This window comes from Glycine soja, chromosome 9 (genome assembly GCF_004193775.1).
Source record: "Glycine soja cultivar W05 chromosome 9, ASM419377v2, whole genome shotgun sequence".
NCBI lineage: Eukaryota > Viridiplantae > Streptophyta > Magnoliopsida > Fabales > Fabaceae > Glycine > Glycine soja.
In genome coordinates, this window is record NC_041010.1 from 13,506,829 (window position 1) to 13,534,211 (window position 27,383).

The following is a 27,383-nucleotide window of genomic DNA, read 5'->3' on the forward strand; positions in this document are numbered from 1 at the left end:
ACAAGGCAAAGAGTTTTGCACTAGTAATAATTTTGTCATTATACAATTATTGTATTGTATTTATATATTATAAATTTTTTAAATTTTAATAAGATAAAATAAATTCTTTTTTATTTTTAATAGAAAAAATAAAATGTCTAGCTTCTATACTTTAAAATCATGATTTTGGTCTTCTTATCTTTTATTATTGGTAAATTCAATCCCTCTTTATTAAACTTAAAGATATTAATTGTGCTTATCAAAACCTAGAGCATGCACACGTGGCTGGACGTGACTAAGGTGAGCTCTTGGACTTCATATTGGTTGAGAGTGACCTTTGCTAGGAGGACAAGAGGGGAGACATGCAAAACAAAGGACTCTGACGCTCAAATAAGTATATGAGTTAGGAGAATAAGATAGAATATGAATACACGAGTATGCAAGCGGGTGTGCATGTGTGTTCGAGATGTGTTGAGGGTTCTAAAGAACTTGGTACTTATAAGAGTGGAATGGAGCTACGGGTCTTTATTTGTAGGGATTGTTATAGCCCTTGCAGATAATTATCAACTTGTAGATAATAGTGGGCAGCTTACCGATAAAGTTAGAGATAATATATAACTTAAAGATAAAAGCTAGTAGATGATTTGTACATTATAGATAACCTGTGACTTGTAGATAATTCAGTACCTACCAAGAGATAAAAGATGATGGTATGTTTGAATGTTGGTTAGGGAGTCCGACTGCTAAGGGTTGGACGTCCGTACTCCTATGCTAGGACTGACATAGAGGATTGGCGTGTGTCTCGAAGTGCCACGTGTATTTTGTGGATCCTATACACTACATTAATATAGATATCTTAGGGTGAGAAACGAAATTAAAAAATATATATATAATTGTCCAAAACAATTGTTTTTAGGATGTTTGGGCTATTCTTTTTTTTTTTTTAACTTAAAAGCTAATTCAAAGTTAAAGCTCAAACTAAAACTTTAAAAATAAAGTAGAAATCGTTTAGTAACTTTCATTTAATTGTGTTTTAAATATTCTTTTAAACAAAAAATAATCTAGTAAAAGTATTTGAAAATTAAATTTCTTTTAAACTAATTGATTTACTCAATAGAAGAATATATGCATAAAAAAATTATTAAAAGTAATTTTATTAACAAAAAATAATTTTGATGATAACAAATACATTTTTTTATAAAAAATATCAAAATATATACATTTAAATTTTTAATTTTAAAATATGAGAAATTATTTCAATTAATAAAAATTAATTCAAAATATTATTTACAAAATAAATTTAATAATTACAGAGGATAAAATATTTTAAACTTGTTTATTACTGTACAACAAATTTTTTAGAAGTTAAAAGATAATTTACTTAAATGAAATTTAATAATTTTGAATTATATTAAAAATATCTAATAAATTGAAATTATTTAATAATTATCATTGAAAGTGAGAATTCAAAAGCATAACACAATAAAAAGTTTAAAATTCTATAACCTAAATTAAATTGAAAAAAATATAAATATTTTAAAATATCAAAATTTATTTGACTATATTATTTATTCATTTCAGTAATCTCTCAATATAAACATATAAAAGTATCACTTCCTCAACCCTCCACTCTTCTCACTATCCCTCAGTTCATTCTCTTGTCATGAAGTGGTAAACTTCACTCTCCTAAAATACATCTAGTATATACTCTTAAGATATACATATATGTATTTTTTTTTTAGTCTTCTAAATAAAAATTTGTATTTTTTAGTTTTGTAAATTCTGGTGGAAGAATTAAAAAATATAAATTTTGATTTGGGAGACAAAAATATTGACCGTCTGATTTTGGGAAACTAAACATAATTTAGCTCGTACATTACACAAAACAAATATTTATTTTATACAACTAGAATTTATAATTTACAATAAATAATTTTGTAATAAATAGATATATTTGAACATATAAACTCTATTTTAGATTTATGATAAATATATAGTGATATATTGTTACTATTAATTATTGATAATTTTAAAAAAAAAATATTTAAACTAAAGTTAAAATCTTGAAAATGATAAATAAAAAGATAAGTTAAGTCAAATCATTTAGCTTATATTAAGAAGTGTAAGATCATATCCCAAATGTATGCTAGGACTAAGGACCATATATCAAAAGTTAGGATCATATTTGAATTTTTAAAATAATATTATATATATTAACTTTCTATAATGGGTTATAATTTGTTAAATTGTTCTGCAGTGTATACTAAAGGCGAGTAAGAGATACACTATATGCATCTAACGAGAGAGACGTTCACCATTTCATGAAAATAGTGTATTCAAATGAGAAGATACGTGAGGAAGAGTGCAGAAGAGTAGGATAATGAAAGCACAAATAAAAAGATTTAAATATTTTTAAAAGCATATTTAAACACATATATATTAGAGGATTGCACATTCTAACATATTTTCTTATCTTTTTCAAGATCCTTAGTTCATACTTGGATTTCGATATTTTTTTTAAATTTTTTATCAAAAACTAAAAATAAAATTATCACAATATAAATTATTTATCATAAATCTAAAATTTGATTTATATGTTTAAAAATATTTATTTGTTACATATTTTAACTATTATATAATCTATATGTTTTAAAGTATTTATTTATTAAAAAATATTTGTATAAAATAAAATATTTATTGTGTGCAATGCACACACTAAAATATTAGTATTATTTTATTTCATGCAATGAAATTTAAAAAATTAAAAATAAATAATACATTTTAATTTTCTAAAATAATTTAAAAGTAAATTAAGACCTCATAATAAATAAACATGATTCAAAATAAATTAAAATCTATAAATAATGAGAAAGCCAATGAAGCACTCAAATTGAGAAATTGTAAAAAAAAAATATTTTATAAATGTGTGAATAAGCTTCTTATAAGCTATGAAAAAGTTTTCCCTACTAACTTAATAACTCCTTTTATCATGCTTTGCTATATGAAAAATGAATTATGTAATCCATCCCGACTGAAATATAAGCAAAATTTAATTAATTATTTCCTATTTAACAATAATATCTCTAAAATATCTTTTGTTTGATTAAATTTTTATTCATAATTATTGGATTTAGCTTGGACAGACTACGTCAACCCGTTAACTTGGGAACCCAACACTTAATCGGTCCAAGTCACATGTGGGATCGGTTACGCGTACAATCCAGTGTAAACCGATTCTACTCGCTGTGACCCGATAACTCAATAAGTCATGCATTTTCAAGTTTTTTTTTTTTTTTTTTTGCAGTTGAAGAACATCACTCATTAGAAAATTCAATTTATATCTTACACTTGTGTTATTTAAAGATTGTTTTTTTTACCAAGCATAACTATATTTTGAAATTTGAGATGATAAAGTTGTTGTCATTTTTAACTTCTGCTTGACTAATTCATGTGTATATTACATTATGTTTGTCATTGTACAACAATGATATATATTTTATATTCTAATTTTGTTTATATTAAATTCTGAAAAAATATGTTGCATGCTTAAAATTTTAACTAAGTTCATAACTATGTTTCTAAATAGTTATGAAATTTGAGATGATAAAATTGTTGTCATTTTTAACTTCTGCTTGACTAATTCATGTGTATATTACATTATGTTTGTCATTGTACAACAATGATATATATTTTAAATTCTAATTTTGTCTATATTAAATTCTGAAAAAATATGTTGCATGCTTAAAATTTTAACTAAGTTCATAACTATGTTTCTAAATATGTTGAATTTTATTAAACTTTAAATCTTAAGTGTATAAATTTACATGTTATGAAATTATTTAGATTTGTTTAATATAATTCAGATCTTGCAAATCAACTTGCGACTCATTATGATTCATTGGGTCGATCTCTAATCCAATACCCCAACCAAGTTGGTAACCGGTATGAGTCTTATAACATTGATTTTATTTCCAACAACATTCTCTTTTTTTGTCCTATGCAATTAATATAAAGGGTACTTTAGAAAATAACTAACTTTTTTTTAGTAAGACTATCAAAATTAAATGATGTTAACTAATTTTTTTTATGGGTGAGAAGTAGTTTTTTTTAACTTGCAGTTTTTAGTCCAGAGGGAATATTTCTTTAGTTATTTATGAAAAATACTTAGCTTAAATTCTCTTTTTAAGAAGATAAGATCAAAAGAGAAAAAGGCTGAGCCAAACACATATAAGAACTAAAACTAGTATTAACGGAAAACTAAAATATCAAAAACGTATTTTATCCTATAAACTTATGTACAACTGAAATGCCTTTTATCTTTAGCTCCATAATTTTGCAAGTATAGTCATTTATGAGACTAATCCTCGATCTAAGATTTATTTACACTTAAGTTCATCGTCCCTCATATTCTATATCGGGTTAATTTGTGCTAAATTTGATTGATGCTATAGCATCCTACTACCTAACTCAACATAAATCAAGAAACCGATAACTATGGGTGTGCGTTCAAATACATTTGCTATTCGACTTTTTGCAGTTATAGGGCAATGGCCACTCTAAACAAACAAAATCCATGTCTGACAGAAATGCTTGCCAGACAAGTTTTCAACAAGAGTAAAAGTCCTTCAAGAAAGATATGTTAGCAACAATGGCTACCATGGCAAAATTGTTAGACATACTCGGTCCCCTCACTGCTTTGCCTAATATATACTTCTCTACACAGCCCAAATTCCTTGGACTAACCAGACAAATTGTTGAATAGCATTCAAACATCAACTCACAGTGTTCCTCACTTCGCCAAGCATCTTAACTCATTGCCAAACATTTGTAAGAGAGCACAAAATAACAAAACAGCAAGAGAATGATCATTTGGACCAGCTCAAATAATGCTTTGGTGTCTTCAATGGAAGCATATCGATGCATTACGTGGAGATAAGAGGAGACCATACCAAAAAAAATTTCAGCCGTGAGCTACACGAGTTGAAGCATGGTTGCTTTTGTGCTTTCCCCCAGCAGAGTATGATAGCCTTCACCAAGAGACAGTCATGGAGTTCTTGCTCCCTCTCCACAAAGGTTTCAAAATCTTTTAACCTTCACTGAGGCAAAAATCCATGGGAAATGAGATAAAAAAAAAAAAAAGGAGGCTCGCACAAAAAACCATAGATGATTAGAGGAATTTCCTGCAGAAGAGTTGGAAGCCATAGGAGATACACAAAAGTAACATCCCAGACTTCATTTTCCTTTTCTTTTCCCTTGAAACTGTCTGTGCTTGAAGCCATGACAATTTAAGTAACCTGTCGTGAGATTATCTTCAAAAGAAGAAAAGCCCACCTTGAAATATGTAAATCTTTGAAATTATTTGAAGCAGATAGAAAAGGATATTTGCACAATAATAATGTTGTATTACTAACTTACAAGAAACTCTGGCATACCATATCAATGTTTAACTTCACTGCATGTATGTACTGTGTCCTTCACAGCTTTGAAATGAATGAACTAAAATAAAACCTTTTAATTTTCAACTTCAAAAGTCATTCATGTTGCTTGCTTGTGGTTTTATTCATCATCATTTATTTTCAAAGAATATGTGAGTGTGATTTTACATAGACCAGTAACATGAAATCCCCTCGGATAATATATACATACATGGAAATAAATTATGGCAAAGAAGGCGTGAGGGAAGGCTTTGTCACTTTCAGCTCCCCACAATCACTAATATAAACGCTCTTAAGAGGCCTGTTCCATATGTTACGTGCATTCTGAGCCCTTTCATCTCCAAAAAATTGAGCCAAGTCATTAAACTGGCGAATTCGCTCAGATGGTAGGTATGTGGGAATGGAAGCTATAGCTGTGATGACATCTAATCCTGCAATTAGATTCAACTAGGAGATAAGCACTTCCCTGGTAATTAAAGATGAATTAACATTCGTAAAATTTAGCCCCCAAACATATCAAATAGTTCAGTGTTCCAACAACTGCCTCGTGTCATCGGATCAACAGTTTGATGCACAATATTGTTGAATGTAAGTCAAAACAAATTATTGGAACCTGGATGTAAGCATATACTCTGTACACAACCAAAGGTTTTGTGTAGCAAACTTTACTAGTTGATAGCAAATGTGAATGTGTCCATGTAGGTTGACACAAGCGATCAAAGATCCCAAGTTAACTCTCATCTTTCCCATGAATGCAGGTTCAATTCCCCCACAATGCAACCATAATTCTGCTTGAAAGGCAACCCTCTTCAAGATAAAACTGCTTAAATTTTAGGCCTGTGACAAAATTCTCGAAGTCTCTGTTAGCAACCCTAACATGTTGATAGAGGGGGAAATAGATGGGGAAAGGTGTATGTCAGAAAATATCCTCGGAAGAGTTAGAGAGCTGTCAGTTTGTTAGGACAGCTAAGATAACTAACTGTTAGTTAGTTATAACCAATTGTTAGTTAAGAGGCTATAAATAGCATTGGAAGGGGTTAGTTAGAGGTTAGACAGAAAACTGGAGACAGTAGGAGGGTGATGAGACCATCACTGTGTGTAACCATTGTGTTGTAGCATTTAACTCGAATAAAAACAATTTTTCCGCTGGTTTGGTCCAGTTCTATCAACTAGTATCAGAACTCTGATCTTGGAGTGTAGAATCGTTAATGGTGACAAAGGCGAATGCAAGAATGGAGACATGCATGGAAGCTATGGAGAAAGCGATAAAGGAGAATCGTGAAGCAGTGGAATTGCAGTTGAGTTCAATCGAAGGGATGATCCAAAGGTTGGCGGTGGCATGGGAGAAAAAATCTCCTGCGTCAAACGTGCACGCAGTTGACGCGAGTGGAGGAGATGAAGGTATGACATCGCATGACGGCAATCAGTGGAGGAATTTGGAATTGCCCATATTCGACGATGAGGATCCTATGGGCTGGTTGACAAAGATCGAGCGATATTTCCAGTTACGCATCGTAAGGAAGAGGACAAGCTGGAGGTTGTAATGGTTGCGATGGATGGGGAAGCTTTGGGTTGGTTCCAATGGTGGAAATCTTGGAATCCAAATCATTCTTGGGATGGGTTCAAGATTGCTGTCACCCAAAGGTTTCAGGCTTCGAGCCTGGGAAATCCTTTCCAAGCACTGCTGGCACTGGAACAAGAAAAGACAGTGCAGGAATTCATAGGTCAATTTGAGAAGTGCATTATCATGGTGAAAGGGTTGGAGGAGCCATTTTGGTGGAAATGTTCCTTAAGGGGTTAAAGGAAGAGATTAGCACTGAGGTAAGGCTTCATGAACCAAAGAACTTGATGGAAGTCATGGTTAAGGCTCGAAGAGTGGAAGATAAGAGCAGAATTTCAGGGAAGTTACCCGTGGGTAATGGTAAAGGGAGTAATCTGCAGAAAAACGTTCATTCGGGACAGAAATTGGTAAGGGATTGGCAGCCAGCAAACAATAAGGTGGCTGACCTTCAGAATGCTACAAAAACAGGGACAAGTGGTTGGAAAGGTAGAAGAACGTTCCACAATTTGTCGCCTGCAGAGGTAAATAAAAAGATAAGGAAGGGAGGGTGTCTCACATGCGAGGAGAAGTATAATCCTACACATGTGTGCAAAAATAGACAATTCAGATTAATGATTATGGAAGAAGAGGAGGAAGGAGATCCTAAGGGCCAGCAATGGGAGGATAAGGAAGAAGAAATGGGGGAGTTTCACCAATTATCCCTGCATAGTATTGAAGGCTTTACCATCCGGAAATCTCTTAAATTGTGGGGAAAAATTAGAAATAAAAGGATGATTGTGCTAATTGATTGTGGAGCCACTCATAACATCATATCGGTGAAGTTAGTTAAGGAGCTAAGGTTAGAGGTAACCCCTAGAAGCTCATATTCTGTAGAAGTAGGAGATGGGCACAAGGTTAGGTGTCAAGGAGTGTGTAGATCCTTGCCTATTGAATTGCAAGATTTACAGTTCACACAGAATTGTTACTTGTTTGAATTGGGTGGTGTGATTTGGTGTTAAGGATGGAATGGTTGGCTGGATTGGGGCAATTGAGGCCAATTTTGAGAAATTGACATTAACAGTGCCAGTGCAAAACAGAAAAGTCATATTAAGGATTGAAGCAGAGTTGATAAAAGCTTCCATTAGCATGAAAATGATCAAGGAGACCATGATGGAGTCTGACCAAGGGTTTATGGTGGAATTAAAAAGGGTGGAGGGAGAGAAGTGTGTGGAAGCAGTTCCTGACCAAATGGTACAACGGCTGACACAGTTTGAACAAGTTTTTTAGGAACCTCAAGGGCTACCACCACATCGGGAGAGAGATCATGCTATCACTATCCAAGAGGGAACTAAGATTCCCAACTTAAGGCCCTACAAATACCCACATTACCAGAAGGATGAAATTGAAAAGATGGTAAGAAATATGCTAACTGCTAGAATTATTAGAACTAGTACTAGTCCATATGCTAGTCCAATTATTTTAGTTAAGAAAAAGGATGGGAGTTGAAAATTCTGTGTAGACTATAGAGCACTCAACAAAATTATTGTGCCTTATAAGTTTTCTATACCAATTGTAGAGGAATTATTGGATGAAATTGGGGGGCTGATTGGTTTTCCAAGCTAGATTTGTGTTCTGGGTATCATCAGATTCGAATGAAGGAAGAGGATATCTAGAAAACAACTTTTAGAACTCATAAGGGTCATTATGAATTCTTGGTCAATGCTTTTGGGTTGACTAGTGCACCATCCACCTTTCAGGCACTTATGAATGAGGTGCTCTGGCCCTTCTTAAGGCAATTTGCATTAGTATTTTTTGATGATATACTTGTATATAGTAGTAGCCTTGAGGACCACCACATGCATTTGAAAGCAATCTTACAAGTTTTGCAGCAACATGAACTAAAGGTGAACAAGAAAAAATGCAACTTTGGTAAGAATTCATTGGAATATTTGGGACATATCATCTTAGGAAATGGTGTGGAAGCTGACCCTAGTAAATTGGCAGCAATGGCTGAGTGGCTAGGCCTAACGATGCTAAAGCATTAAGAGGATTCTTGGGGTTAACAGGGTATTACAAGAGATTTGTGAAAGATTATGGGAAAATTGCACAGCCCTTGAATGCACTGCTCAAGAAGGATGCATTTCATTGGAGGGAAGAAGCTACTTATTTGAGGTATTTAACTGGCACCAAACCAAAACAGTAGCCTAACCACTTGGCCTGGGCTGAATTCTGATTCAATACCAACTTCAATATCTCTACCAAGATGTCTCCTTTTAAAGCTTTGTATGGACAGGAATCCCCACTTTTAGTTAAAGGAGCTGACATCCCTTCCAAATTGGAAAAGGTAAATCAGTTGAGTAAGGACAAAGATGAATTATTACAGGAACTGAGGAACAATCTGCTCAAGACTCAGGATCAAATGAAAAGATCTGCAAACAAGCATAGAAGGGAACTAGTCCTGCAGGAAGGAGATTGGGTCTTTTTGAAACTACAACCTTATATAATGAAATCTCTAGCAAGAAAGCCAAATGAAAAGTTGAGTCCACAATTTTATGGACCCTACAAGGTGATACAGCGAATTGGGGAACTGCAGGTTCAATCAGAGAAGGTCATGCAAAGCAGAATTTCAAATGATGGCTGTTATAATTATGTGTATCTCTTGAGTAGTTTTTCTGTTTAGCTTGTTGTAGAAGACAGCAGTGTGTCTTGTCTTGTCAAGCTGTCTCTCTCCTTATAGTGTATATATATGTGTTGTTTGAATGTAATAAAATCAAGCTAGTGAATGAACTGTTCTTCCTCACAAAAGTCCCAGCTTCAACTTGGCATCAGAGCGGGTCGTATCCGCCGCCGGCCGTCTCCATCTCCGACCGCCATTTCAACCGGCGACTACAGGGTTCTGTGCGCCTCGAAGAGCGCAACCCAACCTAACTGATCGCTTGACCAAAAGGGCCGCCACGCGCCGCTTCAATGCTCGCCAAACACCGACGCGTGATCGCCACGCGCCGTCTTCCCGTGGCCGGAATCGCGCCTGACCACCACCAGTCGTCTCGTTGGACTCTCCTGAGTCCATATCAGCCCTCAGTTTTTAGTTTCAACGCTTTGAACGTGTGATCTTGTGCCTTCCTCTTCTCTCTCCTTTAGGTTTTTGGTCTTTGAGTAAAAATGACCTTGTCTGGACCAGTGCTTTCATTCTTCGGAATTCCTACCATCACAACAACAAAGCTCAACTGGAAAAATTACTTATCTTGGTCTGCTTCAGTGGAACTATGGTTTCTCGGCCAAAGGCACCATGACCACCTTGAAAAAGGTGCTGAGGCAGTCCCAAACGATAAAAGACCTGAGTGGGAAAAGCTGGATTATCAACTCTGTGCTGTCTTATGGCAATCAGTTGAGACCGATGTTTTGGAGATCCTTAGATCGTTCAAAACATGTTGTTCCTTTTGGAAGAAGGCCCGAGAAATCTTTGCCAATGATATTCAGAGTTTGTTTGATGCAACCATGAAGGTCACAACCCTCAAGCAAATCAGCCACAACATGATTGCACACATAGGTAAAGCTCGGGCTGCAGTGGAAGAGTTGAAGAGGTTCCTTGTGGCTGATTCGCTAGAGGAAGGGAATAGAAAGCTGGATAAGTTCTATATGGGTCCTATCTTAAGGAGTCTACATTTAGACTTTGATCATGTGCGTGTCAAGTTCTTGCTAGAGATCAAGTTCCATCGATGGATTCTCTCATCACTAGACTGCTTCGTGTGCCTCATGTGCTGAAAGAAGAAAATCCAGCTGATACGGTGGAAACGTCAGCCATGGTTGCACCTCGTGGGAGAGGAGGAGGCCGTAACAGTAGAGGAGATCACAGTGAAAGAGGTGGACGTCCTCAATGCACATTTTGCAAGAGGATGGGTCACACTCAAGAGAATTGCTACTCCCTGCATGGCTTTCCTGACAAAGTAGCCCAGGTAGCTCAGACAGAAAAATCAGAGTCTAAGTTCTCTGATGAATAGTATCCAGAGTATTTGAAGTTGAAATCTGAGAAATCCAGCAGCTAGGCTTCATCTTCCTCTGTACCATGTTATTCGACAACATGTATTTCTCAATCTATTGATGGTCCCAGTCCTTGGATACTTGATTCAGGTGCCTCTGATCATATTTCTGGTAACAAGTCCTCTTTTACATCCATTTCTTTTCCAAAAATTCCTCATCTTGTTACTGTAGCTAATGGTTCCAAAGTTGCAGCTCAAGGAAGTGGTCAAGTCTCTTTATCTTCTTCATTAAAGTTGGATTCTGTTTTGTTTATTCCTCAGTGTCCCAATAATCTAATTTCATTGAGTCAGTTAACTCGTTCATTAAATTGCTTAGTAATCTTTACCGCTAATTCTTTTGTTATTCAGGAACATGGCACAGGTCGACTGATTGGAGAAGAACGTGAATCACAAGGACTTTACTACTTGAAATCCAACTTTTCTGTTTCCTGTTCTGCAACTTCAAACCCCAAACTTTTGCATGATCGTCTAGGTCACCCAAGTCTACCAAAATTGAAAATGATGGTCCTTAGTCTGAAGAATCTTCGAGTCCTAGAATGTGAGTCTTGTCAACTAGGAAAACATGTTAGGTCATCATTTCCACAAACTGTTCAAAGATGTAATTCAGCTTTCTCTACCATTCATTCTGATATTTGGGGACCAAGCCGTGTTACATCTTTTGGTTTTCGATATTTTGTAACCTTTATTGATGAATTCTCTAGATGTATTTGGGTCTATTTAATGAAAGACAGATCCGAACTTTTGCCTATCTTCATGTCCTTCCTCAATGAGATTGAAAACCAATTTGGAAAAACAATTAAGATTTTCAGAAGCGATAATGCCAAAGAGTATTTCTCATGATTTCTCTTCCCTTTTATCTTCAAAAGGCATTCTACATCAATCTACATGTCCCCATACACCACAACAAAATGGTATAGCAGAAAGGAAAAATCGTCATCTTCTTGACACCGCACGTTCACTAATGTTAATCTCTCATGTTCCTGCACACCATTGGGGGGATGCGATGCTTACTGCTTGTTTCTTAGTTAACAGAATGCCTTCCTCTTCCCTTGAAAATCAAATTCCTCACTCAATCATTTTTCCTCATGATCATTTATTCCATGTTCCATCTAAAGTGTTAGGCTGTACTTATTTTGTCCATGATCTCTCTCCTGGTTTAGACAAACTTTCTGCCCAAGCAATCAAGTGTGTCTTTTTAGGTTATTCTCGTCTTCAAAAGGGTTACAATGCTACTCTTCATCTACTAGGCGATATTATATGTTTGCAGATGTAACTTTCTTTGAAGACACACCCTTCTTCTCACCATCTATGGACCATTCTTCTTCCATCAAGAATGTACTTCCAATTCCCTCTCCTTGTCCTCTAGGTACCTCAAACCAAAATGTCAGTGAAGTTCCATCTTCTCCACCACACCCGACTGAAGTTGCTCCTCCACCACTTCTTACATATCAACGCAGGACACAGCCAGTTGGTTCTACAGTACCTGAAGTTTCTCCTCATGATTCTCATCCTTCTTCAATCAATCCTCAAGCCATGGATCCTACTACCTCTCATCCCTCTGATTCAGACTGGCCCATTACCATCCAAAAAGGTACTCGATCCACTCATAATCCTCATCCTATCTATAACTTTCTGAGTTATCATCGTTTGTCTCTTTCATATTCTTCCTTTGTTTTCTCTCTATCTTCGCATTTTGTCCCTTCTAATATTCATAAGGCACTTAGTCATCCTGGAAGGTGACAAGCTATGATTGATGAAATGCAGGCTCTTGAACATAGTGGTACTTGGGAACTTTTCCTCTTCCTCCTGGCAAGAAGACTGTGGGTTGTAGATGGGTCTACGCAGTTAAAGTTGGGTCTAATGGTGAGATCGATCGGCTTAAGGCTCGATTAGTAGCTAAAGGCTATACTCAGATATATGGCCTTAATTATTGTGACACTTTCTCTCTGGTAGCTAAGATCACTATTGTCCTTATGTTTCTTGCTATGGCTGCCATGCGTCATTGGCCTCTCCATCAGCTTGATATTAAAAATGCATTCCTTCATGGTGACCTTGAGGAGGAAATTTATATGGAGCAACCTCCTGGATTTGTTGCTCAGGGGGAGTATGGTCTTGTGTGTAAGCTTCGTCGATCTCTCTATGGGTTGAAGCAATCTCCTCGGGCCTGATTTGGTAAATTCAATCATATTGTTCAACTTTTTGGGTTGAAACGAAGTGACGCTGATCATTCTGTTTTTTATTGTCATTCATCCCCTGGGAAATGTGTTTATTGGATAGTATATGTTAATGATATAGTGATTACAAGGAATGATGCTACTAAGATTGTCCAGCTAAAGGAGCACTTATTTAGTCATTTCCAGACCAAAGACCTGAGATATTTGAAGTACTTCCTTGGTATTGAGGTGGCTCAGTCAGGAGATGGTGTTGTGATCTCATAGAGGAAGTATACCCTTGACATTTTGGAGGAGATAGACATGTAGAATTGTAGACCTGTTGATAGCCCTATGGATCCGAATCTGAAGCTCATGGCAGATTAGAGTGAAATTTATCCTGACCCCGAGAGATATAGGAGACTTGTGGGAAAACTCATTTATCTCACCGTTACAAGACCTGATATTATGCAAAACCCTCGTGTTGATCATTGGAATGCTATTATGCGTATTCTTAGATACATAAAGAGAACTCCAGGACAAGGATTGCTTTATGAAGACAAAGGTAACACATGTATCTAAGTATTGTGATGCAGATTGGGCTGGTTGTCCCATGGATAGGAGATCCACATCAGGATATTGTGTCTCTATTGGAGGAAATATTATTTCTTGGAAAAGCAAGAAGCAAACTGTTGTTGCTCGATCTAATGCAGAGGTTGAATACAGATCTATGGCTATGGTTACATGCGAACTTATGTGGGTTAAACAAATTCTTGAAAAGTTGAAATTCTGTGAAGTGGTGCAAATGAAGTTATACTGTGATAATCAGGCTGCTCTTCACATTGCTTCAAACCCAGTCTTCCATGAGAGACCAAACACATAGAGATTGACTATCACTTTATTTGGGAGAAGCTGTTGTCCAAAGAGATTGTCACTGAGTTCATTAATTCTAATGATCAGCTAGCAGATATTTTGATTAAGTCCTTAAAGGGGCCTAGGATTCAATTTATATGTTCCAAGATTGGTGCATACGATTTATATGCTCCAGCTTGAGGGAGAGTGTTATAATTATGTGTATCTCTTAAGTAGTTTTTCTGTTTAGCTTGTTGTAGAAGACAACAATGTGTCTTGTCTTGTCAAGCTGTCTCTCTCCTTATAATGTATATATATGTGTTGTTTGAATGTAATAAAATCAAGCTAGTGAGTGAACTGTTCTTCCTCACAAAAGTCTCAGCTTCAACTATGGCAGAAAGGAGGTTCTCATCAAATGGCAAGACTTACCCCACCATGAAGATAACTGGGAACTTGTTGATGAAATGCAAACTGTTTTTCCTCAACTTGACCTGGAGGACAAGGTCCATCTTGAAGGAGGGTACTGATAAAGGGAAAAATTGTTAGGAATTTTCTTTATTTTACTAACTACAACTAGAGGTAGAACTTACGCACACAAGACAGTACACGCAGAGATAAAGGATTTGTTATTATTGCTAGTTCTTTCACTCTTTACACAAAGAAGAGCACTTTCTTCCCTTACAACACTGAGACACTTCTCAGGTTCTCTCAATACAATCAATTTCTCCCCTCTTTTCTCCTCTTGTAGAAAGTTGTTATATATTCAAAACTACTAACTAACCTGCCAGCTGTTGACAGCTGGCAAAGTCTAATTAACTTCCAACAACCTAACTGTCACTCCTCCAATCAATTTCTCCCCTCTTTTCTCCTTCTGTAGAAAGTTGTTATATATTCAAAACTACTAACTAACCTGCTAGTTGTTGACAGCTGGCAGAGTCTAACTAACTTCCAACAACCTAACTGTCACTCCTCCTCTTATTCTTCCTACTATACCGTAGCAACTGCGATACAGTAGATGATTCCTCTTGCCTAACAATACCCCCTGGAAAAGAACCTTGTCCTCAAGGTTGAAAGCAGGGAATTGTTGCATCATATTTGATCTATCCTCCTAGGTTGCTCCTTCAACATGTTGTCCTTTCCACTTGATTAATACTTGTGGAATTTCTGTTCCTGTTGGACCAAACATTTTTGTTCCTAGAATTTGTTCCGGTTGTATCCCTTGTTCTATAGCTTGTAGTTCCTTTGGAAATTTTGCCTCAATTTGATGTTCTCCCGCTGCAATTTTCAATTAGAAAACGTGAAAAACAAGGTGAATTTGAGCAGTGTCGAGTAATTGCAACTGAAATGTTACAATTCCAACTTTTTAAACTACCCGATAAGGGCCATAGTATCTGGCTGATAGCTTAGGATTTAATCTTGTAGGCATTGAAGCTTGTCGATGCGGCCTTATCTTGGGATACACCCAATCCCCCTCCTTAATCATTGAAGGTAGGCGATGATTATTGGCATACTTTGTCATGTGATTCTGGGCTCTGTTTAGATGAAACTTCAACTGATTAAGTGCTTCATTTCTTTCCATAAGATCCCAAGCCACTGCCTCAACTAGGACTTCCCCTGGAATGAACCTTGCCAAAGATGGGAGTGCTCAACCATAAACTATTTCAAATGGGGTACACCTTGCAGCTCCCTGATAACATGTATTATACCAGTATTATGTCCATGGGATAAACTCAACCCAAGATTTGGGTTGCTCTGCATAGAAGCATCTCAAATATGTCTCCATTGTTCTGTTTAGTACCTCAGTTTGGCCATCTAACTGAGAGTGATAAGTAGTACTCATTTTCAAAATTATTCCTTGTTTTTGAATAACTCCTGCCAGAAATTACTCAAAAACAATGCATCCCTGTCATTTACTATTGAAGAAGGAATCCCATGCAGCCTTATTACTTCCTTAGTAAACATATCCACCACACTCCTAGTAGTATAGGGATGCTTCAATAGTAAGAAATGACCATATTTACTTAGCCTATCCACCATCACAAGAATAGCATCATGCCCCTTAGAGTTAGGTAATCCCACAATAAAGTCTAGGCTAATATCTTCCCAAACAACATTGGGGATTGGCAATGGTTGTAATAAACCAGCTAGTGAAGAAGTGAGGTACTTACTTCTTTGGCAAATATGGCATGCTGCCACTAAATATGTAATAGTTTTGAGCATTCCTTTCCAATGAAGGGATTGTGCTAGCCTTCTATAAGTCCTACACCCCTGAGTGGCCTCCTGCCAAGGAAGAGTGAAATTCATTAAATGGCTGAGTGAGATCCAGCTTGAATTGGTAGGCAGTACCAACTTGCCTTTAAAGTATAATATGTCATTCTCTAGGGTGTATTTGCCATGTGAATCCATAGTATCCAATACCCATAGAAACATGACCAATTCAACATCTATATGCTTGCAAATTGATTGCAGAGACACTTTAGTTCATAGCAGTTTAGGATCACCTTGAATTTTGACTAACTATCCTTGTGTTTGAATTGCATGGTCAGAGATTTCCAATTTACCTTGACATCTCCTAACTTTTCCAACCATGCTACCCCCAATATGACATCTACACCACCTAAATCAAATAGAAAGAATTTCTCTGTTATGGTCATTTGTCCTAACTGAACCTTCATCTGCTCACAACAACCTTGAGCATTTTTCTTGTTTCCATCACCCAATCTCACTCCATAGGTTTGAGTAGGAGCCACTCAAACCCAGTTGTTGCACTAATTCTTGAGAAATAAAGTTGTGGCTAGCACCACTATCAATCAAAATCAACATTCTTTTGCCCTAAATTAGCCCTTCCAATTTCATTGTTTGTGGTTGAGTAAATCCACCAGCTGAGCAAACGGATAAGTCCATCCATTGACACTCCACCTCTGTTTCTCCTATATTGTCAAATGTATTCTCAAGCTCCCCCTCCAATCTTGTAATCTCCTCATTATTAATTCATTCATCCTCTGCCAAAATAAGCAACCTAAGGTTTTTTCAAGGCACTTGTCACCAGCAACAAATGGAACTCCACAATGATAACAAAGTTTTGCTCCGCGGCGGCGAAGGTACTCCTGGTAGGACAGGTTCCGGACTCCACTATTCCACGTTCCCGAGCTTGTAGACTCACTCTGATTTGCAGCCATTACGTTCGCAGAGCTATGTGCCTCCCCTGTTAGAGTTCGATTCTGACATTGGTTGTTGTGAAAGGTGTTCATTGCGGATCCTCCAACATTGTGTATCCACGTTCCTCCCTTGGGTTGAAAATGAAACCCACGACTACGCAAGTCGACCTCTGGATTCCCTTCTTTCTCAGCTTCCTCAAAATCAGCCGCCAACTACATGGCACTTGACAGATCCTTCGGTTTGTGGGGACGAATTTTTGCCCGGATCTCCTTGCGAAGTCCCGCCAAAAAATATCCTCTCAATTCCGCTTCCTTTGTACCCGAGACTTGAGCCACCAGCACCTCGAATTCCTGAATGAATTCAGTCACGGTCCCCGTTTGGCGCAATGTTTACAAACGCTCGTCAACATCTCCCCTTCCGGTACCGCCATAGCGCTTAATCAGCACTGCCTTGAAAACAAACCAACTTTTTCGCTTTGTCTTTTGCTTCCAACACTGGAACCAATGCAAGGTGTTTCCTTCCATGCTGATAAAGGCCAATCTCACTTTCGGGCTCTGTTGAACATGTTGCACTGCAAAAAACTTCTCCGCACATGTGATCCAACCTAACGGATCCTCTCCTTCAAACACTGGCATTTTCACCCCTTTTGCCCAATAATGGCATGACGAATTCAGTATTGAATCCGCCTCAGACTTGCTCTCTTCGTCCTCCGATGTTGATGAAGGCTCGGGTTCCATTGCGGACTCCTCATCCTCCAACCCACTGTTTTGCTCCGTAGATGCATTCTCGGCATCATTATACGTGATGCCTTTTTGTTCCATGAGCATCTTCATCATCTTGCACAAATCTTTAATATCGTCACACTGTTTCAACACCTTCGCAATCACCTCAGTTTGTTACTTAGACGATTTCTGCAACTCAATGGTCATCACCTTCAATTCGCTGGTTGTTGTTTTCAATGCTGCAACTGAAGATTCCAGTGCAGTGAATGGAGCCTCGTCACGATCCATGATTCTTTCTTCGACAAATCGGACCAGTTGTTAGGAATCTTCTTTACTTTACTAACTGCAACTAGAGGTAGAACATACGCACACAAGATAGTACACATAGAGATAAAGGATTCGCTATTATTGTTAGTTCTTTCACTCTTTACACAAGGAAGAGCACTCTCTTCCCTTACAACACCGAGACACTTCTCAGGTTCTCTCAATACAATCAATTCCTCCCCCTATTCTCCTTCTCCAGAAAGCTGTTATATATTCAAAACTACTAACTAACCTGCCAGCTGGTGACAGCTAGCAGAGTCTAACTAACTCCCAACAACCTAACTGTCACTCCTTCTCCTCTTATTCTTCCTACTGTACCGTAGCAACTAGCTTAGCTACAGTAGATGATTCTTCTTGCCAAACAGAAATAGATGGGAAAAGGTGTATGCTAGAAAATATCCTTGGAAGAGTTAGAGAGCTGTCAGTTTGTTAGGACAACTAGGATAACTAACTGTTAGTTATAACCAATTGTTAGTTAGTTAAGAGGCTATAAATAGCATTGGGAGGGGTTAGTTAGAGGTTAGACAGAAAACTAGAGATAGTAGGAGGGTGATGAGACCTCGAATTCATCAGTGTATGTAACCATTGTGTTGTAGCATTTAACTCGAATAAAAATGATTTTTCCTCTATTTTGGTCCAGTTCTATCACATGTCAATGGCACCGTGCCTAGTAGTATTGGGGTGTATCCTGTTCTACTATTTTTTTACTCAACTGAAAGAAAATGCAAATATAATAATAATTACATACACAGACTATCAAACTAATTTTTTTCCCATTCTCCTACAAAGGCACAGAACTAATACTTGCATAGGTGTTGTCTAGGTGCTTCCAATGATATTTCAAACATGTGTTTAATTAATAAGATGAACCTTTGACAATGAACATAAAAAAATATAGACTTGATAGCATTGGTCTTGAATCAATACCTCTATACAAGCAAGATAAAATAACAAGAAAAACATGAGTCACCTCCTTAGTTCTTTTAACGATTAAAATTTTTGAAAGATTGATGATTCAAGAAATCTTACAATTTTGAGTTCAGGTATAACTCAACCTTACAAAATCTACTTGTAAAATCATAATTGTCTTCACTTATATACTTTAATTTGGTTATATAATTAGTCCACGTGCCGAGATGCATGCTTTTTGTAGATGACATAGTCCTCCTTGGAGAGTCGAGGGAGGAGTTGAATGAGAGGTTGGAAACTTGGAGACGAGCTCTAGAAACACATGGCTTTCGCCTAAGCAGAAGCAAATCGGAGTATATGGAATGTAAGTTCAACAAAAGTAGGAGGGTATCTAACTCAGAGGTGAAAATAGGAGACCATATTATCCCTCAAGTCACACGGTTTAAATATCTTGGGTCTGTAATACAGGATGATGAAGAAATTGAAGGGAATGTGAATCATCGCATTCAAGCAGAATGGATGAAATGGAGAAAAGCATCGGGGGTGTTATGTGATGCAAAGGTACCGATCAAGCTAAAGGGAAAGTTTTATCGGACTACGGTAAGACCGGCGATTTTGTACGGAACAGAATGTTGGGCGGTCAAGAGCCAACATGAGACTAAAGTAGGTGTAGCGGAGATGAGGATGTTGCGGTGGATGTGTGGTAAGACTCGACAGGATAAAATTAGAAACGGAGCTATTAGAGAGAGGGTTGGAGTAGCGCTTATTGTAGAGAAGATGGTGGAAAATAGACTTAGGTGGTTTGGGCATGTAGAGAGAAGACCGATAGACTCTGTAGTGAGGAGAGTAGACCAGATGGAGAGAAGGCAAACAATTCGAGGCAGAGGAAGACCCAAAAAGACTATAAGAGAGGTTATCAAGAAGGATCTCGAACTTAATGATTTGGATAGAAGTATGGTACTTGATAGAACATTATGGCGGAAGTTGATCCATGTAGCCGACCCCACCTAGTGGGATAAGGCGTTGTTGTTGTTGTTGTTGTTGTTGTTGTTGTTGGATCTCCAATGAGAAATTGTCCTATTTTCAATTTTCCCAGAATCTTCATTATACAAACTAACATGATCAATAGCATTACCTTCGAGCACAATACCAAAGACAATGTTCTTATTATCAAGCTGGGGGCAAGGCTAGGGGCAAGATGAGTTCTTGTGCCTGGAGAAAAACTGAATTCAGCTATTTAGACCTATGCAGTAATTTTCTAGCCAAGCCTCTAGAGGCAATCTCAACCTACCATTGGCGCCTTGCCTAGGTATTATTGAAGTGTGCACATGTTCTACCACTTTTTACATAACCAAAATAAGATGCCAACATGAATGATATATCTCAAACTTAATATTTCACCCTTCTCCAACAAAGCTATTGTACTAATTTTCACACAAGCATTGTCATATGTGCTTCCATTGACATTTTGAACACTTAAATGAGATAGACCATAGACGTTAAAATATGACAAATGCTAATAACACACTTTTTTTATTTTTGGTTAAATTTTCTTAAAAATCACAAAATTGTGTGGGTCTCAATCCTTTTCTAATGCACTTCACTTGTTATTTTGTAGTTTTCAATAAATTGAGCAAAGAGAGTGCATTAAAAAGAATGTGTATGTTAGTAGCACTTCTGAGAACATCTACACTTGATAGCATTGAGCTCGAATCAATGCCTCTATGTACACAAAACATAAAACGAGAAAAAGTGAAAAACATGAGTCACCTCCCTAGTTCTTTAAGGACTAATCCTTGATTAAAATTTTGAAAGACTATAGTGATTGAAGTACTTTAGAGAATTAAAATGAAGATGCAATTTAAAATTTAATTTCAATCTTTAAGAAATTGTCCTAATTTTCAAATTTCAGAATCTTCATTATACAAACTAACTAACGAGATCTAGCCCAATTGGTTAATGTGTGTGAGTTATTGTAAATTCTTATTACTTGAGTTCAATTCCTATGGGTAAAAGAAGGTTAAATTAGTTTTTTATCCTCTAATTTATTATTTAGATTCAATTTGCTCCTCTATTTTTTTATTCAATTAAGTTTTCTAATTTTTATCATCGATTCAATATGATACTCTAATTGTTTTTTTCAACTTGATTCTCTAATTCAACTTTTTGAAAAATATGCATTTTATGGTGATCACTTAGTGGCGATTTCTTATAATTTAGACGGAAAACCAAATTGAACTACAAAATAAATAAATTAGAGGACTGACTGATTTAACCATACAAGAAAAACAAACTAACATTATCATTAGCATTCATTACCTTCAAGCACCGTTCCGAAGACAATGTTCTTGTTATCGAGCTGGGGGCAAGGCCCGGGGCCAGTGGTGATTAAGAACTCCACATTCCTGTACCCAGGATCGAGCTTAATCTCGTCATCGTCGTCGTTTTCGGAGAGCGAGAGTGAAACGACGCCGGGGCGGGAGTGCGTGAGGGCGAACGCCTTGGCGGCGACCGTGTCGGTGTTGCGCGGCAGGTCGTGCGGCGGGCGGACCTCGCCCTTGTCGGGGCGGCCCTGGCGGCCGGCGAGGAAGTACTGGCCGGGGAACACCTTGTGGACGAGCGTGTTCTTGTACGAGGATGAGGTGGAATTCAGGCCAAGACACATGGACTTGAAATTGGAGACGGTGAGGGGGACGAGGTTGCCGTAGAGGCCCAATACGACGCGGCCCAAGAGAGTGGTGTCGGAGCAGAGAGGGGAGAGGGAGTCGGCGCGGTCGGGGAGGAAGTTGTTGGGGCAGAGGCTGAAGTCCATGAAGACGCGGTCAGTGACTGTGGGAGTGGTGGGGGTGGAAATGGGAGTGGGAGGGGGTGTAGATGGGACAGAGAGGGTGGTTGTGGTGGTGGAGAGCAGGAGGAGGGAGCGGCGCGTGAAGTGGTGAGGGAGAGAAGGTGGTGGAGGGAGAGAGAACGCCATCGAGGTTCATTGTTGGATTTGGGTGTGAGACGGAGAACTTGCAGGGCGAGCTCGCTGTGGGGTCCACCTTGGATTGGGTAACAGATAATGCAAATTATGACAACTTACGAAATTGCCAACTATTCAACTAATACTTACAGCCATTAAATTAAATCTGGAGACAATGTTATACTAACTGATACTGATGGTATTATTAATTAGTACTAGTTTTTATAACGGAGTATTTGAGTGGTTTTTTTTTTTAATTTAACTGTAAAAATGAGAATAGATATATACAAAAGAATATAATAATTTTTACTTGATATTTTTTTTATTTAACTGACCACAACTTTATGTTAGATGTATTTACTTTTATTTAATAAACTGGATAATTAAACAATATTTATTAAATAGATATTTAAAATATGTAAAATCACAATAAAATTAATAAAGTATAGTATTTAGCTTATGCATAAATCTTTTAAAAAATAACTTGTGCATCTATTCTAATAAAATTTGTGAATAATTTTTTTTAGTTCAGTATCCACATATCAATCAAATTGTAGCTCTCAATGTTCCTATAACAAAGGTTCATATCGTGATGTGGTGTTTTGAAAAACTTAGTTTGGTTACAAACCACATATATTAATTAATACACTAATTTATGAAAATTAATTACACTAATTACCTATTAATCAATCACATATATATTGTTCCAATTTACGAAAAATTATAACCTACCAAAATCAATTTACTTTCACATAATTATAACCTACCAAAATTAAGAGTTAAATATATTTTGTCAAGTTGTCTAGTGTAATATTAGGTAATACGTAATATTTTTTAAAAATTCTAATTATTATATTTAATTTATTATTTTTTTATTCATGATAATTATAATTATTATATTTAATTCATTGATTTTTTTTATTGTACAAGGAAAAACTTAATTAGACTAATCACATATCAATCAATCACATATATATTGTTTCAATTTATGGAAAATTATAACCTACTGAAATTAAGAGTTAAATATATTACGTCAAGTTGTATAGTGCAACATATACGTAAATTAGGTAATATTTAATATTTTTTTTAAAGGTTATAATTACTATATTTAATTTGTTGATTTTTTCTTATTGTGCAAGAAAAAAAAACTCATTTGAAATGCTATAAAAATGATTGTAAATTTTGAAATGCTATCAGTCAAAACTTATCATCACAGATGCATCATTTCTTCATATTTTTTTTTTATCACAAATGCTCCTAAATATGATTTAGTGTCAGAGATTACTCCCAAAAAATAATTTACGTATATGGGCCATGGGCCAGATAATCTTAAGGGAAAGGAAAAAAACTATGGTTATGTGCCAAGTCTGGAAAGAGGGAGCCAGATAAGGATGTTGTTAGGTGCACCTAGCAATTTAAGTGAAGTGACAAAAATATTCTTCACTTAAATTTTAATAACCCCACTTCTTGCGCGCTATTGTTCCTCGTCCCTCGTTCGTACGCCGTCATCTCCTCTTCCTTCATGTTGCTCCTTCTTATTCTCGCTTCCTCTTCCTTGGTTTCCTCTGCACTGCCACCGTTGTTGCTTCCGTTGTCGACATTGAGGACGTCTCCATCACGCTATGCTGCTTCCGCCATCGAGGTAAGCTTCCTTCTCTTTCGTTAATGGTTATTAGGTGGTGGTTGGGTTTCGTATGCTGCATACGGATTACATAATCCATATGAGTTATACAGATGAGGTGATTCGTATAACTCATATGGATTATATAATCCGTATGTTAATTTTTAAATTATTAAAAAATGAATTAAATTTATTTTTTTAATAGTAAATTTTTTATTTAAAAAGTATTATTTTGTTTTTGTTTTTAAATAAGTTTTTTATGAAATATATATATATATATATTATTTTCTTTTTTGTTTGTAAATAGTTATTGTTTATTTTATAAATAAAAAATAGTTTATTTTGAATTATGATTTTAAATAGTTATTTTATTTGTAATTGTAAATATATAAATTTTATTTTTTTTAAAAAAAAATAGGTATTGTTTGTGTTTTAAATAAAAATAATTTATTTTGAATTATGTTTTGAAATAGTTTTTTATTTTAATTGTAAATATATTAATTTTGTATTTTTTTTAATAAATAGCTTTCTTTTGTATGAAATATAAATATATTATTTTGTTATTTGTTTGTAAATAGTTATTGTTTATTAGATAAATAAAAAACTATATATTTTAAATTATGTTTTTAAATAGTTATTTCTTTTAATTCTAAATATATTGATTTTGTTTTTCTTTTAACTCTAAAATAATTTTTTTTTATTTAGGAATGATTGTATTGTAATTGATTTAAGTATTGTTTGAATTTTGACAAAAAAATTTATGTATGTGCAAATTTGCAGATGGTTAGAACTAGAGGTTTAGGTCGTACCTTAGGCAGAGTTATAGGAAGAGCCTTTGAGAGAGAAGATAATCGTGATTCAGATGATGTTCCCCAACGGCGAAGGCCCACAACATTTGCAGGTAGGCAATGAGAAGCTGTTGTTGTTGTTGAGGATGCTCCTCACGTGGATGATGCAGCTGAAGAGGTCTTCTAACATGCTAAAGAAGCTGGTGTTGATGCCCAGGGTTTTCCAGTGGGCCATGTGACACATCAATGCTAACTGCCTATGCTAATCATGTTGCAGTCATTGTTTGCAATGGAAAGGTATTTATAGTTTTTAATAAATTATATTTTAATAATTATTTGTTATTATTTTTAAAATTGTTAAAATTATTTAAATTTTTTTAGGAACGTCCTGAATTGAAGTTATCCTCCCATGGAAGGAAGGTTCAGAAATTTGAGAGGCCTGCTGTTGAGATTGAATGGTTAGTCGCTGCCACAAGATTAAGTCCTTTGATTGTATGTTCATTGGACACTGGCAATCAGAGACTTATATCGGCTTTTGTGGAAATATGACATAAGGAAATGAGCAGTTTCCATCTTCCAGTAGGAGAAGTCATCATCATCCTCGATGATGTGGCCTTTTTGCTTCATCTACCCATCATAGGCGCATTCCATAGCTTCGACACTCTTCATTTCAACGAAGTGGTGTTGTTGTTTGTGGAGTTACTTGAAGTCATTGGAGATGAAGCTAGAGCTGAGATAGTAGAGTGTCATGGGGCATACGTATACCTATTGTGACTACGAGAGATTTATCATAGTAAATGTGAGGTCGAACATTGGACTGCAGCAACTCAAGCTTATTTGCTGCATATGTTAGGTTACACTCTTTTTTTCTAACAAGAGTGCAACATACGTGTATGTGGTGTTCTTGGACGCCTTCCAAGACCTCAGTCAGAGTGGAAGATACGCATAGGGAGCTGCCGCCCTAATGCATATGTACGATAATTTGAATGATGCTTGTAAGAGCGGTGGCAAACAACTTGCTGGATATATCACACTATTACAGGTAATTGTCAATGATTGTTATTTAATTGTTTTAAATATATTTTTAATATGTTCATGATGGCTGATCGCACCTATCTGTGATGGTTGAAATCGTGAACCATATTCTGGAAACTGGGGACAAATCCCAGACTGTTGGTGAATTGCAGAATGTTTATTCTGCTTATTGATTAACTGGAAAGAATTATCTTAAATGGTCTCAACTCATTAGGATCATCTTGAAAGGAAAAGGAAAGGTCAGTCACATGACTGATGATGCCCCTGATGAAAAGGATGCCAAGTTCAAATCATGGGATGAAGAAGACTCCATGATCATGGCATGGTTGTGGAATTCATTGGTCCCAGAAATCAATGATACTTGCATGTTCCTCAAATCAACAAAGGAAATTTGGGAGGCTGTAGAACAAACCTATTCTAAGGCCAAGGATGTTGCTCAAATCTATGATGTAAAGGTGAAAACTGTGGCTGCCAAACAAGGGAACAAATCAGTTACAAAATATGCCAATCAACTCGAGTCTCTATGGATGGAACTAGACCATTACCGAGTTATAAAAGCTAAGTGTTCAGAAGACTCAACAATCCTTAAGGAGTATATTGAACAAGATAGGGTCTATGATTTTTTGGTGGGCTTGAACCCTGAATATGACCAAGTTCGAATCCAGATCCTGGGAAAGGAGAAAGTCCCAGGGCTTAATAAAGTGGTAGCCATTATCCGGAGTGAAGAAAGCAGAATAGGACTGATGTTGGAGACCCCAACTACCAAAAGCTCAACAATGGTGGTCGAAGGAGGAACAACCATGGTTGTTGATCAGAAAAAAAAATATAAGGGGGTCTGGTGTACCTACTGCAACAAGCCACGCCACACAAGGGAAAAGTGCTGGAAATTACATGGAAACCCCCAAGCCAAGAATAGGGGAAGAAAAGAAAGCGAGAATGGGGACACAAGGGAGGACCTCCAAGAAAGGGGGAAAAGCACACATTGCTAACAGACAAGGTGAAGGATTTGTCCAGCTAAATCATGAAGAGATAGAAAGGGTAAGATCCTTCCTTAGTAAATTGGAAAAGCCCACAGGTACATGCTTCTTAACATATTCTAGTAAGTTTCCATTTTCTTTTGGATTTAATGTTTCAGATACACCCTTTACCCATTATTGGATACTAGACTCTGGAGCCACTAACCATATGACACCACTCCCTAAATACTTCTCCACATATTCTCCATGTCCTAGCAACTAGAAAATTTCCACAACAGATGAAACCCCTATAATATATAATAGCGGGAGAAGGAGAGGTCCAAATAAGCCCATCCATAACACTAAAACATGTCCTTTATGTCCTTAAATTGTTCACCAATCTGATTTCTATAGAAAAACTCACAAAGGATCTCTCATGTAATGTTTTTTTTCATAGCAACTATTGTATATTGCAGGTCAAGAAATCAGGGAGGATGATTGGACATGCTAGAGAATGGAATGGCCTTTACTACATGGAGGATCCTAATCAGCCTACCAAGAGTCACTCTCTCATATTTGAATCTACCATGACCAGTAAAGAGAAAGCTCAACTATACCATTTGTCGTCTGGGACACCCTTCATTTCGAGTTATAAAAGTTCTTTTCCTTTCCTTGTTTAAGAATTTAAATGTGGAAAATCTTCCGTGTGAGGTGTGTGAACTTGCTAAATACAAACGTGTACCTTTTACCATTAGCAATAAAAATAGTTCCTCTCCTTTTTATCTTGTTCATACTGATGTATGGGGTCCCTCTAATATTACTAATATCTTAGGTGCTAAATGGTTTTTAACCTTCATAGATGATTGTACTCGGGTGACTTCAGTTTTCTTATTGAAACAAAAATTTGAGGT

The 27,383-nt window shown here is 36.4% G+C and overlaps 1 protein-coding gene across 1 annotated transcript; it reads right to left on the bottom strand.

Annotated features, from left to right (window-relative positions):
- Positions 1-5,390: 5,390 nt before the first annotated feature.
- On the bottom strand, positions 5,391-22,173 carry LOC114367848 (peptidyl-prolyl cis-trans isomerase CYP28, chloroplastic-like). The gene is made up of 2 exons (XM_028325061.1): positions 21,430-22,173; positions 5,391-5,845 (listed from the first exon to the last, which is right to left on the bottom strand). The coding sequence occupies exons 1-2, from the start codon at positions 22,082-22,084 to the stop codon at positions 5,637-5,639; spliced, it is 864 nt and encodes a 287-aa protein (XP_028180862.1). The 5' UTR covers positions 22,085-22,173; the 3' UTR covers positions 5,391-5,636.
- Between the last annotated feature and the right edge of the window lie 5,210 nt (positions 22,174-27,383).